At 60.0% G+C, this 15,065-nt stretch overlaps 1 protein-coding gene across 5 annotated transcripts in view; it reads right to left on the bottom strand.

Annotated features, from left to right (window-relative positions):
- ANO7 (anoctamin 7) overlaps nt 1-14,774 on the bottom strand; it is a 31,792-nt gene extending 17,018 nt beyond the window's left edge. For 3 of the 5 annotated variants that reach the window (XM_078328990.1, XM_054258369.2, XM_035306352.3), the window contains exons 1-9: nt 14,709-14,774; nt 13,407-13,521; nt 12,461-12,518; nt 9,486-9,625; nt 5,137-5,244; nt 4,198-4,334; nt 3,263-3,320; nt 2,327-2,437; nt 1,178-1,343 (exon numbers count right to left, since the gene is read on the bottom strand). In XM_078328990.1, the coding sequence (XP_078185116.1) occupies nt 1,178-1,343; nt 2,327-2,437; nt 3,263-3,320; nt 4,198-4,334; nt 5,137-5,244; nt 9,486-9,625; nt 12,461-12,518; nt 13,407-13,521; nt 14,709-14,746 (931 nt within the window). In that variant the 5' untranslated portion in view covers nt 14,747-14,774. Of the gene's footprint in view, nt 1-1,177; nt 1,344-2,326; nt 2,438-3,262; nt 3,321-4,197; nt 4,335-5,136; nt 5,245-9,485; nt 9,629-12,460; nt 12,519-13,406; nt 13,522-14,708 lie in introns of those variants that run through there. The other 2 variants (XM_035306355.3, XM_078328991.1) reach the window with 2 other exon arrangements.
- Between the last annotated feature and the right edge of the window lie 291 nt (nt 14,775-15,065).

Genomic DNA, 15,065 nt, shown 5'->3' with positions numbered 1-15,065 from the left:
TCCCAGGGCTCCAGCCCACCCGGCTTTCCACCTCTGGATGCCTCTCCTCACTCTAACCAACCTGCCTGGGATGGACGGGAGAAGTCCCTCCACGTCCTGCTCACCACAGAACCGAGGACTGCACCCTCCTGTTCCAGCCCCAGGGAAACTGCAGGTCATTCCGGGTGCCTCGCTCCCCACCACCCAACCCCCACACTGGCCCCTGCCTCATCTAACCAGAGGCACATACCCTTGTTACCCCAGGCCCTCAGCATGCACCCCCATCTGCCTCCATGGGACTAGTCCCGACCCGGACCTGGTGTCCTGTCTCTTGCCTTCCTCTGCTTGCCAGTGACTGCTGTGAAACGCGTCTGCCTGGAGCTCAGATGCAGCCTTGGCCCTACTTGCCCCAGAGGCCCCAGCCACCCCAGCCGCCCCCAGCCTGGCGTGCTGTCCCAGCAGGGTGCTCGGGCCCCGAGACGGCCAGGTGGGTCCTGGCACACAGGGGTATGCCTCTGCCGAAAGACTGTGCCCCGGCTGTCCTTCCATAGCCGCCAGCCCCGCCCACTGCCGCCGCCAGCATCACTGTCTGGGTCCACTGTGGGGCAGTGTGTGGGGATGAGAAAGGCCTTTGGAAGTTCTGGAGTACAGAATGAAAGGGTTAGGGCTGACCCAGGATGGGGAAGCGAGCGCACTGAGAGTGGAGCAGGGTGAGGGCAGTCGGGACCCAGGAAGAACGGCCCTGGGGCTGCCTAGGGCAGACAGATGGACATCTAGAAGGTGCTGACCTGCCTGGAGGTGAGAGGCTTGGCCTGGACCCAGGCAGGGGCGACCTCCCTGGGATGGATGTTCCTAGAGTGGCCCCAGGGCCTCATGGATTGCATCTGGGGAGTCAGTGACAGTCGGGGAGGGAGTCAGGAGAGACCCCCCACCCTCAGAAGGGGTTCTCAGCACTGTTGCTGGGGCACAAGAAGGCCAGAGCGCAGTGTAGTCATGGCACCCAGTTAGAGTGACTGGGCTGGGTGGGAGCCAGGAGCGCAGCTCATTGGGAGTCAGTGAGGCCAGGTCGAGAGCTTCGCCCACCGGCCAAACTCCCGTGCACGCTGCACTTCAGGGGCACGAACTAGCAAACTGTTACCACCTGAGACAAGCTAAGCTGGGGGAGCCCAGGCGGTCTGGGGCCAGCGAGGGGACTCACCGAGCCAGGCGAAGTAGAGGGCCACCTTCTCCCCGAAGTACCTGCGCACGTGGTCCAGGGGCTGGTACTTGCTCCACTTGCCCCAGCGCGCCCAGTGCCGGAACAGGACTTGGCGCTGGTTGAGGCGCGGAGCCTGTGGGCCCTCTGGGGGTGCTTTGAAGGGGCCCTGGGGACGAGAGGCCTGTGGGTGGGAGGCTCCCTCTATTTAACCCCCTGAGCTCTGTTGTAGGTGCGGGGGCTTCATGGGACACGGGCAGACCAGCCTGGGAATTTGGGATTGCCACGTGAAAAAAACAATAGAATCATGTGGAAGGTGGGTTCGGGGTAGTCTGGTAGGACCTCTCTGTGGCGAGGCCCCTCTGACTCCTGGGCTGAAGGGCCTGGAGAGGCCACCCTGGGAGAAGCCAGTGGTTGTGGTCCAGGCCCAGCACCGTCTCTGGGTTGGAGATTCCCCAGGCTGGTGTTCCGTGCTGTGCGTCCTGAGCCCTGGCTGGTAGGAGGGGCTGCACCGCCCCAGTGAGGTGGGACACCTGGCATTTCCACACCCACTTTTCATTTTACCCTCATGACGGCGCTGGGGCAGGACTGGCCCCACGGCCACGCAGCAGTGGGCTCGGGTCTGACCAAGACCCTGATGCCCTGGGTGCCTGTGATGCCCCTCCCCTGCTCAGCTGAGGGGGAGACCCAGTGGGGGGGGTGAGTAAATAGCTTCCTGCCCCCCAGGCCGCTGTTTTCTTAGGGATGATTGAGGCTGACAGGAACAGGTGCAGCGGCAGCTGCTGTGGTCAGTGCCCTCTTTGGCATTGCCTCAGTTTACCCCAGCTTCTGGAGGGGGACAGGAGACCTCACTGTCTTTCCCAGCAAGAGAAGCTACTCAGAGAGCCTGAGCAGTAGCATGTAGACCCCAGGGACCAGCCTGTTCCCATGTTAGGCACCACAGGGTGGGCTGTAGTCCCAGCAGAGCTGGACCTGAGGCCCTGGAAGGGCCACGGCATGGCCTGCCATGTCACCGAATGTGTGTGCGTTTAGTGTTCTGACTCCTGGGTGCCAGCTACTATGCCTGCCCCACACCCACCTCCCTGGGGGCCAGCAGGACCCAAGGGGACCCACCTCCCATGCCCAGGCTGGAGCCCCTAGCCCCTAACTCACATCATGCAGTGGGAAGGCCGCGCTAAAGACACCCTCTGCCAGCAGCTGGTGGATCCCAAGCAGGTTTTTCTTCTCATGGCCGTACGGGGTCTTGGCCAGGATCTCAAACAGCTGCAGGGGGTGTGGAGGATGGCGGAGGTCACCTGTCACGTGACACATCCTCACTAGCCTGTCTTCAGGCCAAGGCCACGGACGGCCTCCCGCAGCCTTCTGGTGACAACAGCTATCTAACGGAAAGGCTTGGGGCTTTGTGTCACCACCTCATACTCAGGACGCCCCTGCACTGGGTGGCGTTCACTCTCCCACTCTGCAGGCTCGGAGGCCTTGACCAGAGCCACACACCATGTAGGGTTGAGTCTGCACTCTAAGCTGGGCCCCACCTGGCTGTGCACAGCCCACTCTGGACCCACACCCTGGGTGACGGTAAACACAGTAGCCTGGCAGTCAGCTGTGTCCAGGGTGTGCCCTGCCCCCCATGGGATTGTGTCTCCATGGTGGTCAGCAGGGCCTCTCCTGGGCAGGCCTGGCCTGGCCCTTTCCTGCCCACAGGCCTCAGAGCCAGCCTCCTGCCGGGTTGCCTGCACCTGCTGCCACCCATCCTTGGAGGACAGTCAGGGCGGGTCTGCTCCCAGCCAGCAGGATCCACCTTGCCTGGGGCTGGTCTCGGCTGTCCCACTGGTCCATAAATCCAATATCTATTTTGAGCCCTGGGGTCCTGGAGAGGCACTGGGCCCTTCCCCACCCCGCCCCAATCCCAGGCCATGGCCTGCCCTGTATAGTGAGGTAAGGTCAGCCTCTAAAGCCTCCAAAGCCTCCAGGCCTCCGCCTCCACCCTCTGATCTCAACTGAGCCTTCCTGCATCCACGGAGGCTGGGAGCTGGCAGCATCCTCAGATCCGGGTCCAGGTTTGGGGCCGCAGCAGGGACGCCCACTCACAATTTGGTGCCTCTTGGTACTTGTGAAGAAGGTGTCCTGGTTGTCACTCCCGAGGAAGCTGTGGGCATGTGAACAGTGCAGAGCGTTTGGGGCACAGGTGCAGGAGCACACGCCTGCGCACACAGTCCTCACCCCGGGAGACCAGGTGGCCTCCGGCCTTCCCCAGGAACAGGAGGCCACAGCGGGCCCCAGATACCCAGGCCCCCTCACCACACACAGGGCAGGGGGACCTGAACTGCGTTTGGGCACAGGGCAGGGCGGTGCAGAGGACCAGGCTGCGCCCCCCCATCCTGTGTGCTGCCCCGAAGCTCCGGCACTGGGCCAAGGGTGTGCTCGGGCAGTGTGGACAGTGGCTGGGCGGGGGCCTCCCTGGGAAACCGGAATCTCGGGAAGCCATGGGTGGTTGAATTTCCCACCAGCCCCTAAAGGAGGCATCCCATGTGGCAGAAAGGCCACCTTCGGCACTGGCCCCCGACAGCATCCCTGCCACTTCTGGGCTCCTGCAGTCTGTGGCCTGGTGCCAGAGGGACTGGCTTTGCCTAGTCATTTCTGTGGGGACAACACAGGTGTAGTTTCCAGGAGGGAGAACTGGGAGCCAGCATGGGCCGAACACGTCCCTGTTTTCTGTGTCCACAGTCGCCCAGGCCCCAAGAGACCGTGGTGAGCGGGTACCGTGCTGCCCCACGACAAACGTGCCTGGTGGGACTTGGATCTTGCATGTCCAGCCACTAGGCCTTGGCAGGTCTGTCCAGCAGCACGACCGCCCTGGCCTGGCCTGGCTGATGCAGCGGCTTCTGGAAATACACGCAGTGAGCGCGCCCACCTGGCTTCAGTTCCCCGCCAAAAATGCCAGTGAGGAGAGTCTGGGGGCAGCACCTAGCCCGCTCACTCATCCACCGAGTCCCACTCGCTCCGCGGTGGGGCCCCTGCCTCACCGTGGCAGCTTGCTCACTCTGAACCGGCAGGAGTAGTACTCGGGGGGCACATCGGGCACGTCCTCCAGCAGAATGTTGGGGATGCCCAGCCACGCCAGCAGCTCAGCCGACCAGTTGGAGGCCTGGTTGGGTAGCTCCTGGAAGGAGAAGTCGGTGGCTCCTCCCACTCCCGAGGGGAGGGCAAATCCCCCAGGTCGGGGTGGAGGCTGTGCAAGTTTGCAAACTGGTCAATGGGTGAAGGGGCACCAGCAGAGGGAATGAGTGCGGCAGCCCTGCCAGCACCCAGGGAGCCCCCCCACCCAGGGCCCAGGCGAGCCCCTCCCTCCTGAGGTCCAGGTGAGCCCACTCCCTGCTCTGAGGTCCCAGGTGAGCCCCTCCCCTGTTCAGGGCCCAAGGAGCTCCTCCCCTTCTCTGGGCCCAGGCGAGGCCCTCCCCCTCTCAGGGCCCAGGTGAGCCCCTCTCCCCCTCTCAGGGCCCAGGCGAGCCCTTCCCCCCTCAGGGCCACAGGCTGAGGCCGCTCAGCTTGTCAGTCTGTGGCCCAGAGCCCCTTGAGTGGAAAAGGGACAGGAACAGTGAATAGGGTGTCTCTGCCACCCACATGCCATGAGGGTCAAGGCCAGCACATGCAGTGGGTGGTGGACCTCATCCAGGCATGTCTTCCTGAGGTCACCGGGAGCCAGTCTTCTCTACCCCAGGTCCTCAGCAGGGCCCTGGGCTCGGAGCGGTCAGCTCAGTGCATACACACTGTTCACCTGGCTCCACCGTCCATGAGCCCACCTCGGGGGGCCACCACCTGCCCTGTTTGCCCAGCGAGGTTTCTTGGGGCCTGGTGTTGGGGTGGGTAGGAGGAGCCCTCCCAGGGCTGTCCGCGTCGCTGACCTCGGTATTAGGGGAGCAAATAACCCTGGTGAGGGCCCCACACCTGACCTTCCCACGTACCTGCAGGGGGAGTTTCAGGCGCAGGTCTTCGGCATAGTAGCAGAGAGCAGCCCAGGAGGCGCTGAGGAGAGCATAGTGCACTGCGCTGTCCCCATCCTGGACGTCAAGCTGCAGGCACCCAGGGCCCCGTGAGAGCCTGAGGGTGCATGTGCGGGACACGTGTGCACATGTGTGTCCATTCGAACTCTCAGGAAAAGCCTGGCATTTCTGTAGCCCTGGTAACCACCAGCTTTGAATCTCCCATTTGAGCTATGACATCTGCTCCCACGGTGGTGCCCCTGAAAGCCAGCCCGGCCTGACAGCCCCCATGTGGGAGTGGGCCCCAGCAACAGATTCACAGCAGACACAGCACGCTGTTGGGGCGGGCGTCACCTGCAGCCTCCCCCAGCTGGCCAGACCATGCTGACCCCTGCCCACCTCCTGGCTTGAGGGGCAGCGCCTCCAGCTTTTCGTTTTCAATATTGAAAGGTCACCTCACCTTTGATCAGTCACCCGGTGTACATGCATGTTGTCCACAAACCCATTTCTCTGTGTGTGTGTGTGTGTGTGTGTGTATGCGTGGACTGCTGTCTGTGCATGTGTGCCAACATGTGACAGGCGCTCCTGGAGCCCGGGGTGGCTTGAGACCGGGATCTTCAGTCTAATAGACAAGTGCCTCCTCTGAGTGTGTAAATGCTTTTCAGCCATGCCCTTAGTCCAGGGGTCCTCAGCCCTCATGTTCCTCACAGCCATCTGGGGTTCCCCAAATGCCAAAGCCCCAGCCCCACCTTGGGCGAGGTGGAAGAATGGAGGGCAGAACTGGGCCCGGCTGGCTGCGATGTGCATGGAATGCTGGGAGCCGTCCTGTGGACTGAAGACCGGGCGCACCTTGGGCAGTGTGCTGGGGCCAGTAGCGTCCCCTGCAGTAGTCCCCCCGCCCTCAGCTGAAGAGCAGCCCTATCCAAGTCTGGATGATGACCTTGCAGACTCATGGGACCACACCATCCCATCAGCCTTTTCTACCGTAAAGGCAGCTGTCTTTTCATCTCTGCCTCCCAGACTCTGAGGCCGGTCCAAACTCAGGAGTAGGGGGCTGGTAGCTCTGTGGGTTCCATGTGCCAACACCTGAGAAGGCCCTGGAAGGAAGCCAGGGATAGCGGGGGTGGCAGCCTGGGGTGGGGAGGATGAATGGCAAGTGGGGGCTGCTCCATGTGTGTTCTGGACAAGGCATAGGACACATGGGAATGAGGTGAGCGAGGGGAAGAAAGGCACGGAAAGTGGAGGGAGTCGGACGCAGGGCTAACAGTCCACGGCAGGTCACAACCAACCAGGACACCATGATGGCCACGTGAGCCAGCCAGGACAGGGGAAAGATGTCTGTCACACATGAACCAGCAATGGCTAATGGCAAGAACAGACAACAAGCTCCTAAGCCTTCATAAGGAAAAGAAGGCAGGTGGGGCCGGCTGTGGTGGCTCATGCTTGTGATCCCAGCACTTTGGGAGGCTGAGACTGGCAGATCTCTTGAGGTCAGGAGCTCGAGGCCAGCCTGATCAACGTGGGGTAACCCCATCTCTTTTTGTAAAAATACAAAAATTAGCCGGGTGTGGCGGTACACACCTGTGATCCCAGCTACTCAGAAGGCTGAGGCAGGAGAAATGCTTGAACCCGGAAGACAGTGGTAGTGAGCCAAGACTGCACCACTGCACTCCAGCTTGGGCGACAGAGTCAGACCCTGTCTCAAAAAAATAAGGCAGGTGACTTGGGAGGCCAAGGCAGGCAGATTGCTTGAGCCCAGGAGTTCCAGACCAGTCAGGGCAACAAAGTGACACCTCATCTCTACAGAAACTAAAAAAAATTAGCTGGGTATGGTCGTGTGGGCCTGTAGTCCTGGCTACTCAGGAGGCTGAGTTGAGAAGATGGCTTGAACCTCGGGAAATTGAGGCTGCAGTGAGCCGTGATTGCACCACTGTGCTCCAGCCAGGGCAATAGAACAAGACCCTGTCTCAAGAAAAAAAAGAAAAAAGCAAGTGACCCAATAGAAAAAAGGGCAAAAGACACAAAAAGGCAATTCACAGTGTTGGAAACAGAAATGGACCATACGTGTGAAGAGTGCTCAGCCTGCAGCTCTGCTCACAACAGCAAAGACAGGGAATCAATCTCAATGCCCATCAGTGGTGGACGGGATAAAGAAGAGGTGGCACACACACATCATGGAATACTACGCAGCCATCAACAAGAATAAGAGCATGTCCTTTGCAGGAAGGTGGATGGAGCTGGAGGCCGCTATCCTTGGCAAACTTTTCAGGAACAGAAAACCAAATACTGTATGTTCTCACTTATAAGAGGGAGCTAAACGATAAGATGTGGACACAAGGGAACAACAGATGCTGAGGTTTACTTGAGGGTGGAGAGAGGGAGAAGGGAGAGGAGTAGAAAAAATAACTGTTGTGTAGTAAGTGCCCAGGTGTGAAATAGTCTGTCCAACGAATCCATGACATGAGCTGACCTATGTAATAAACCTGCACATGTGCCCCTGAACCTAAAGTGACAGTTAAAAAGCAGGGAACATGCAAATGAAAACCATGGTGAGGCCAGGGGTGGCGGCAGACACCTGTAATCCCAGCACTTTGAGAGGCCGAGGTGGGTGGATCACCTGAGGTCAGCCTGGCCAACATGGCAAAACCCCATGTCTACTAAAAATACAAAAAGTAGCTGGGCATGGTGGCGGGTGCCTGTAATCCCAGCTACTCAGGAAGCTGAGGCCAAAGAATCTCTTGAACCCGGGAGGTAGAGGTTGCAGTGAGCTGAGATCTTGCCACTGCACTCCAGCCTGGACAACAGAGTGAGACTCCATCTCAAAAATACACACACACACACACACACACACACACACACACACACACCCCATGGTTGGCCACCACTGTGTCCCAACTGATTGGTAAAATGATAAAAGTCTACAGTACCGAGTGTTGAGAAGACACAGAGCAAGGGGCCTCAGCCCACTGCAGATGGTGGCCGCCATATGGGGGAGTGGGGTGGCCATGTGCACATGCCGCTGCCCGGAACCCCTGCTCCCAGGAGAGGCTCCTGCACACGGGCACACACACGAATCAACTGACAGCAGCTGATTTTCACAATCATCCCGGACTGGGAACAAGTCAGATGTCCACTCTCACAGGCATCCATAAGCAAAGGCTGGTGCATTCACACGCGGAGCTGCCTGCGGCAGGGTGAGGGCGGGCCTGGAGCAGCGGTCTCCGATGGAATGACCACACGGGCGGGCCTCACCACAGGAATGGCCCCATGCACGATTCTGCTCTGCCACGCTCAAACAGACAGAGCCAGGCTGAATTGCCTGATGATGTGAAATTGGTGCTAAAATGGTAAAGAAATCACGAGTGTGATTAACATAAAACTCAGGATTGATGACTCTGCGGACAGGGAGAGGACAGGTGATAGCACAGCCTGCTCCTGGGGAACAGAGGGAGGTGGTGGGAAGAGGGTGCAGGAGGAGGGAGCCGCGTGGACAGACCTGGCAGTGAGGGGCAGGGACGCCACAGGGTGAGAGCTGGGCTCTGTGCCCCAATCACCAGCTGCTCCAAGCCCCGCCTGCACCCGCACACCCAGCACCCTCACAGCTGGTTCCTGTTTCTCACGCTCCCTGGACCTGTTGCTTAAATGATTCTAAATGGTACCTTCCATTATTACTGAAATCAAACATGTGAATGGACTTTTTTTTTTTGAGACAGAGTCTCGCTCTGTCCCCAGGCTGAACTGGAGTTCAGTGGTGCGAGCTCGGCTCACTGCAACCTTCTCCCAGGTTTACGCAATTCTCCTGCCTCAGCCTCCTGAGTAGCTGGGATTACAGGCATGCGCCACCACGCCCAGCTAATTTTTTTTGTATTTTTAGTAGAGACACGGTTTCACCATATTGGCCGTATTGGCCAGCTGGTCTCGAACTCCTGACCTTGTGATCCGCCTGCCTCGGCCTCCCAAAGTGCTAAGATTACAGGTGTGAGTCACTGAGCCTAGCCTGTGAAAGGACTCTTTAAGCTGTTAATTCTGTAAGCACACTGAGTGTCATAATCACAAATGACACGTCTACACAAGGCTTTGATGTTGGAGGTGGGACGGCTGAATGTCAAAGGTAGTGTCAGAACCCCTGAGGGCTCTGACTTCCATGCAGGAGCTGTGTGCCAGGAGGGATCAGTGTTTACCCCAGCCCGTGGGCAGCAGCTGCCCAGCCACAGGGAGCTCACAGTAGGTGGGGTGTCCAGCAGGACTTTGGGGCCTGATCTGCTCCAGGGCTCTGGACACCATGCCCTCAGAGTGGCAAGGTCATGAGTCACGTGACCACCTCCACACACCTGGTCTACTCGCAGCCCAGCAGCACGGAGATGATCCAGAAAGGTCTCCCGCCAGGTCCTGTGCACGTCTGTTCTGTCCCGGGCAGCACTGTCCTGCGGCCGGTCTGGCTTCAGGTCTTCCTCCCAAACCAGGACGAAGTCTGCTGGGAACCAACAGGGACAGAGGCGGGAGCATGGCTGAGTGGCGGCTGCCGGCCCGGGGAAGGGCTGCCAGCATCCCAGTGGGGCGCAAGGGGGAGCCAGGCACTGGACGCTCCCCTCCCTGGTCCCAGCCTTCCGGGTTCTAGGACAGCCCCGCATCGGCCTGGGTGGGGAACGGAGGCCTGGAGAGGGGCTGGGGCGGGGCCCGCTGAGATCCCTGCTATGGCTTCCCACCCCTGCAGATAAGTCCCAGACTCCTAAAGGGGTCTTCAGGGACTTCAGGTTAAGTCACTTTCAGACTTCCCTTGCTGCTAGAGAACCATCAAAGCTGGAGAAAATTTCCAAAGCCCCTGCTTTTCTGGCATGAGATGGCAATGGCTGCTGGGCGCAGACTTTCGCAAGCAGAGGAGCGTGCGAGGCGAGCCCTGCCTTCACTCTGGCTTTCTTCCTGGGGCATTTCCCAAACCACAGGGCAGGGCAACAGAGCCCAAGCAGAGGCACTGGTGGGTGAAGCCAGTGGGCATCTGAATTAGGTTCTGCAAAGGGGGGAGCTTGGGAAGAAGACGGAACCACCAGGTCTGTGAGACAATCCCCCAGGCCTTGGAGCACCGAGCTATTCACACACTAAGCAGCTGCTGGAGGCCGATGGTTGACAAAGATTCTAGAGGATACACCTGCTGGGGAATCTGAGCTCTGGCTGAAACACCCTGGTCCTCCAGCGGAGACTCTCAGCCCATGCTGAGGAGTAAGGACGGCCGAGTCCCCCCTTATCTGCACAGCCCAGTGGATGCCTGAAATTGGAGAGCAGCAAACCTGTATATACTGCCTTTTGCTGTACATAGCTACGACAGGTACACACCCATGATACACACTCCTGTGGTAAAGGTTAATTTATGAATTAGGTACAGTAAGAGATGAACAATAACTGAATATAACAATATACTATAGTAAAAGTTATGAGAACGTGGGCACTCTGTCTCTCTCTCCTAAAATATCTTATTGTGGCTGGGCACAGTGGCTCACGCCTGTAATCCCAGCACTTTGGGAGGCCGAGACAGGTACCTGAGGTCAAGAGTTCAAGACCAGTCTGACCAACATGGTGAAACCGAATCTCAACTAAAAAATACAACCGTTAGCTGGGCGTGGGCACGCACCTGCACTCCCACCTACTCAGGAGGCTGAGACAGGAGAATCTCTTGAACCCACGAGGCAGAGGTTGCAGTGAGCTGAGATGGAGGCACTGCATTTCAGCCTGGGTGACAGAGTGAGACTCATCCCAAAAAAGAAGAAAAACAAAAAGAAAACCAAACAAAAAACCATCTTAACCACTTCTAAGTAGTGTCCAGGTGGTTGGCATTAGGACATTCACATTCTTGGGCGGCCATCAGCACCGTCCATCCCCAGGGCTCTTCCGATCTTACAAAACAGCCACGAAGCACTAACTCCCCCTCCGCTCCCCAGCCCCTGGTGCCCACCAGTCTGCCCTCCCTCTCTGAATTCCACTCTCTGGGGCCTCAGACAAGTGCAGTCACGTTTGTCCTTTTGTGACTGGCTGAGTTCACGTAGCACAACGTCCTCGAGGCTCGTCCCCTGCACAGCCTGTGTCAGAATTTCCGCCTTTTCAGGCTGAATAAATCCGCTGGATGTAAATGCCACATTTTGCTGATCTGTAGGTGAACGCTTCCACCTTGATATGGGCTGAACTATGTTTCCCCAAAATTTGAATATCAAAGACCCAACCCGAAGTCCTCAGAATGTAACTGTATTTGCAGATTAAGTCATCGAGGAGACTTGATGGCTATTAGGGTGGGCCCTCATCCACCACAACCAGGGTCCTTAGAGGAGGAAGAGCCCCAGGGTGTGAGCACACAGGGAGAAGGTGTGTATGCCAGCCAGAGAGAGGCCCCTGCGAGCCACCATCCCTGCTACCTTCACCTTGGAGTTCAGCCCCCATACTGGGAGAAAGAAAGTTCTGCCATCTAAGCCCCGAGGGCTGTAGTACTTCTTATGACAGGCCCAGCAGAGGAATGCACCCCTTCCAGCCACAGTGGATGACACTGCAGGGGTAATGAGCTGGCGTCAGCATCCAGTGCTGGTGAGCCCCGCCCAGGGCCCACATCCAGCGCTTGGGAGCCCCCACCCGGGACCCAAATTCAGTGCTTGCGAGCGCTCATCCGGGGTGGACGTGCTGGCTCTTATGGGACCTGTGCGCCTAATCCTCAGAGGAACTGCTGTCTTCCACAGCAGCTGCACCATTTTACACTCCCTCCAGCAACGCACAAGTCAGCCAGTTCCTGCTCATCCTCATCAACACGTGTGATTTTAAGTAGCAGCCACCCTAGTGGTAGGTTAGGGTCTCTCTGGTGCTGGGGGGACAGCAGGCTGGCGGGGTGAGTGCTGGGAGCCCAGCTGGAGCCTGTGCAATCCCCGGGGAGTCGGTGGTAGCTCCAGGCAGGAATAGGCAGTGGGTTGGGGGTGGATCAAAGAGATTTTGAAGGTACAAAAGGGGTGGGGTGCAAGAGATAAGAGCCAGAACCGGCCTGAGCTGTGACTCAACAGCTAGAGGATGGTGGAGGGGACGGGAGGAGGAGGCAGGGGCCGCCCAGTCCGCTCTCCAGAGCCCTCCCGGCCCACCCCATCAGAAGGGAGCTCCCCTTCCTGCTGTTCTTTCCACTGGGGCTTGCTCACCCCAGGCCCTCACCCCAGTGCAACTGGCCCCCAAGCACCTGGCTACTGAGGAGGCCACCCTGGCCTGCTGCCCCTGTGGGCACCCCAGAGCTGTCCCCACCCTCAGGACCAACACGGGCATGGTACAGATGCTGGGAGGGGCTCACCGATCCGGGGCTTGGCAGGGCTCCCAGCTCCGCAGCCAGCCACCTGCTGTCTACCTGGCTGGAAGGCATGGAGGAGGCAGGAGCATATCAGCATCTGCCCAGGATGACTATACCCATCCCACCCCACCCTGCCCCAGGACACTCAGGACCACAGAAGAATGTTTGGGGGTTGGGGGTCAAGGTTGGGGAAGCCCTTCCGTTGCATGTGGGCACAGGACACGGAGGCACGGGGGGTGGTAGGCAGGGCCAGAGGGCACCGGCAGCCCTGCGCCTCCAGCCGGCTCCCCTTCTCTTTGGGCCAGGCCCATGGCAAGGGTCAGGTTGGCAGGAAGCATGGCGAGGACCAGGGTGCCGGTCCTCTCCAGGGAGAGGGAGCCACACTGCTCCCAAAGTGGCCCTGAGAACACAGGTGGCCGTGGCGACTGAGTGTCTGGGTGCTCCGGGTGAGAGGCCCTGTGCCCTCCCTGGAGGCTCATCTCAGCTGTGCTTGGGGCGGCAGGAAGAGACCCCATGTCCACCTGTGGGCTGCTGGGGCAAACAGCAGACATGGGGCCCAGGAGGACCAGGAAGAGGGCCCTCCATGGTCAGGGCCTCCTGCATGGCCTTAGGGCCTGGGACCCAGCTTCTCCCCACAGTGGCCTCCCGGTGACAAATGGACCTGGGTGCCACTGTGGCCCTGCCCTGGCCTTGCCTTTGCCTGGCCAGGCCCTGCTCACCCTCCCGGGACTCCTGTCTGAACATCAGCGGAATCTGCTCAGTTCTCCGCAGCCTGACCGGGCCAGGGTGGGCGGCGATCCGACTGTGTGCTGAGGACAGGGTGGCGAGGGCTTTGGGGCTGCCAGGGGATGCCAGGGAAACACGGTGATGCCCATCCACCCCCAAAAAGCTCTGGGCCCAGGGTGGGGGCACAGACACAGCCAGGGGAGGGCCTTCTGGGCGCTGTTACCTTTGAGGCGTGGGCTGTGCTCCCATAAGGGCCCCTCTTCTCTGCCTCAGGGGGGTTCACATCGATCAGGACGGTGCTGTCCTCTTCCTGCGCCCGCCGCCGCAGCATCCCGCTCCTGCGCCCGCCAAGGCCAGGTGGGGACGGGGGTCAGAGAGTGGATGCCTGAGACCCGGCCCGAGCGGCTGCACAGGCTGCAGTCAGCTGCTTTTACAGACCCGACTTGGAGCAGAATGGGACTGCGGCTGGCCTGGCCGACTGTCTTGGCCATGAGCACGTGGAGAGGCCCCTAGCCAGCCACTAGCCTCAGGAAGAAACCAGTGCTGTGTACGGAGGGTCTGGCAGGCCTGGCACAGCAGGTGTCTGTCCGTCTGTCCATCCAGTGAGTGCCTGAGTCCCCCAGCCCTGAATGTCGTCTGCTCTGCCTGGGTACTCAGTGGAACCCCTGAAGGCCCAGACACCCCCACCTCTCTTATCTGTAGGGCTGAGCCATGTGAGCCGGGGACAGGCAAGCCCTCAAGTCGCCTGCCTTTGCCCAATGCCAGGACCCCCAGGCCCTGAGCTCGGTTCCTCCTGGGGGTCCCAGCTTCCTCCCACACCTTCACCCCGGGGTCTCCCTCTGTGGGAGGACAGGTGCCCTTGCTCCCAGTCTCGGGCTGGCAAAACAGGGCCAAGGCTGTGACATCTATGGTCCTGGAAGAGGGGATTCGAGCCAGGGCTCGGTGTTCTGAGTGGCACTGATGACCAGGCTGTGACCACAGAGGCGCTGCAGGAGTTCGGGATGAGGGGCTTTCTAGTCCCACCGTCTACTTCCGATTAGCAGAGGCCCAGAGAGACTGAGCCCAGGCTGCCCTGCACCTGCCCGCCCCTGAAGCCCGAGCCAGGCCCTGGGCTGGGAGCCTCACTACAGACTGCAAGGTGTTCCTGGAGCAAAGTCCCCAAGGAGTTTCGGCCACCCAGCAGCCTCCCCGCTCCCCCATTCCGCTGTGGTGGACCGGCCAGGCCCCTCCTCAGAGCTCTCCGCAGAAGAAAAGGGGGATGCCCCAACTGCAAGGAAGGGACCTGCTCCACGGGGGGGGTCCCTGGCAGACAGGAAGCCAACCCTGGCGGTTCCCTGTCCAGAGCCGCACTGAGTGTGCGTCCCTCCTCGTGCCCCAAGGGGCTCTGGGGACCAGGGTGGGCCTAGCACTGCCTCCCCCTGGCCAGGGTGTGTGAAGGCCCCGGTGTGCTGGGCACCACCCTGCCTCCCTGGAGGCCAACGCTCCCCCTCTCCCTGTGACCCACACGTCTAGGGTGGGTCCCCACCTGGCACCGTGGCTTCCAGAAGAGGCCTCGGAGGTCATGGCCCACCTCCCAGCATGAGCCTGGTCTGGGCAGTAGAGTCAGGCCATCCCAGGGCAGAGGGTGGGGAGGGGCGGTCCCTGGAGCCCCGCCCAGGCAATGGCAGCCACTCACCTGCCCTCACCTTGCCTGCACGTGGGCGTGGGCGAGAAGCAGGCAGGGGAGGCACCCAGCACAGCTGGCCAGGGCAAGTCCTCCCGGCTTTGGAGCAGGATCTATCTTTGTTTGAAGACGGGGTGTGGGGCTCAGAGCTGCAAACAGAGGCAGCCCACTTCCCTGGGCCTTCACACACCTGAATGCAAATGCTGCCGTCCTCCGGGA

Source organism: Callithrix jacchus, chromosome 6 (assembly GCF_049354715.1).
Source record: "Callithrix jacchus isolate 240 chromosome 6, calJac240_pri, whole genome shotgun sequence".
In the NCBI taxonomy this organism is placed as follows: Eukaryota; Metazoa; Chordata; class Mammalia; order Primates; family Cebidae; genus Callithrix; species Callithrix jacchus.
This window is presented reverse-complemented; position numbering and strand designations above follow the sequence as displayed.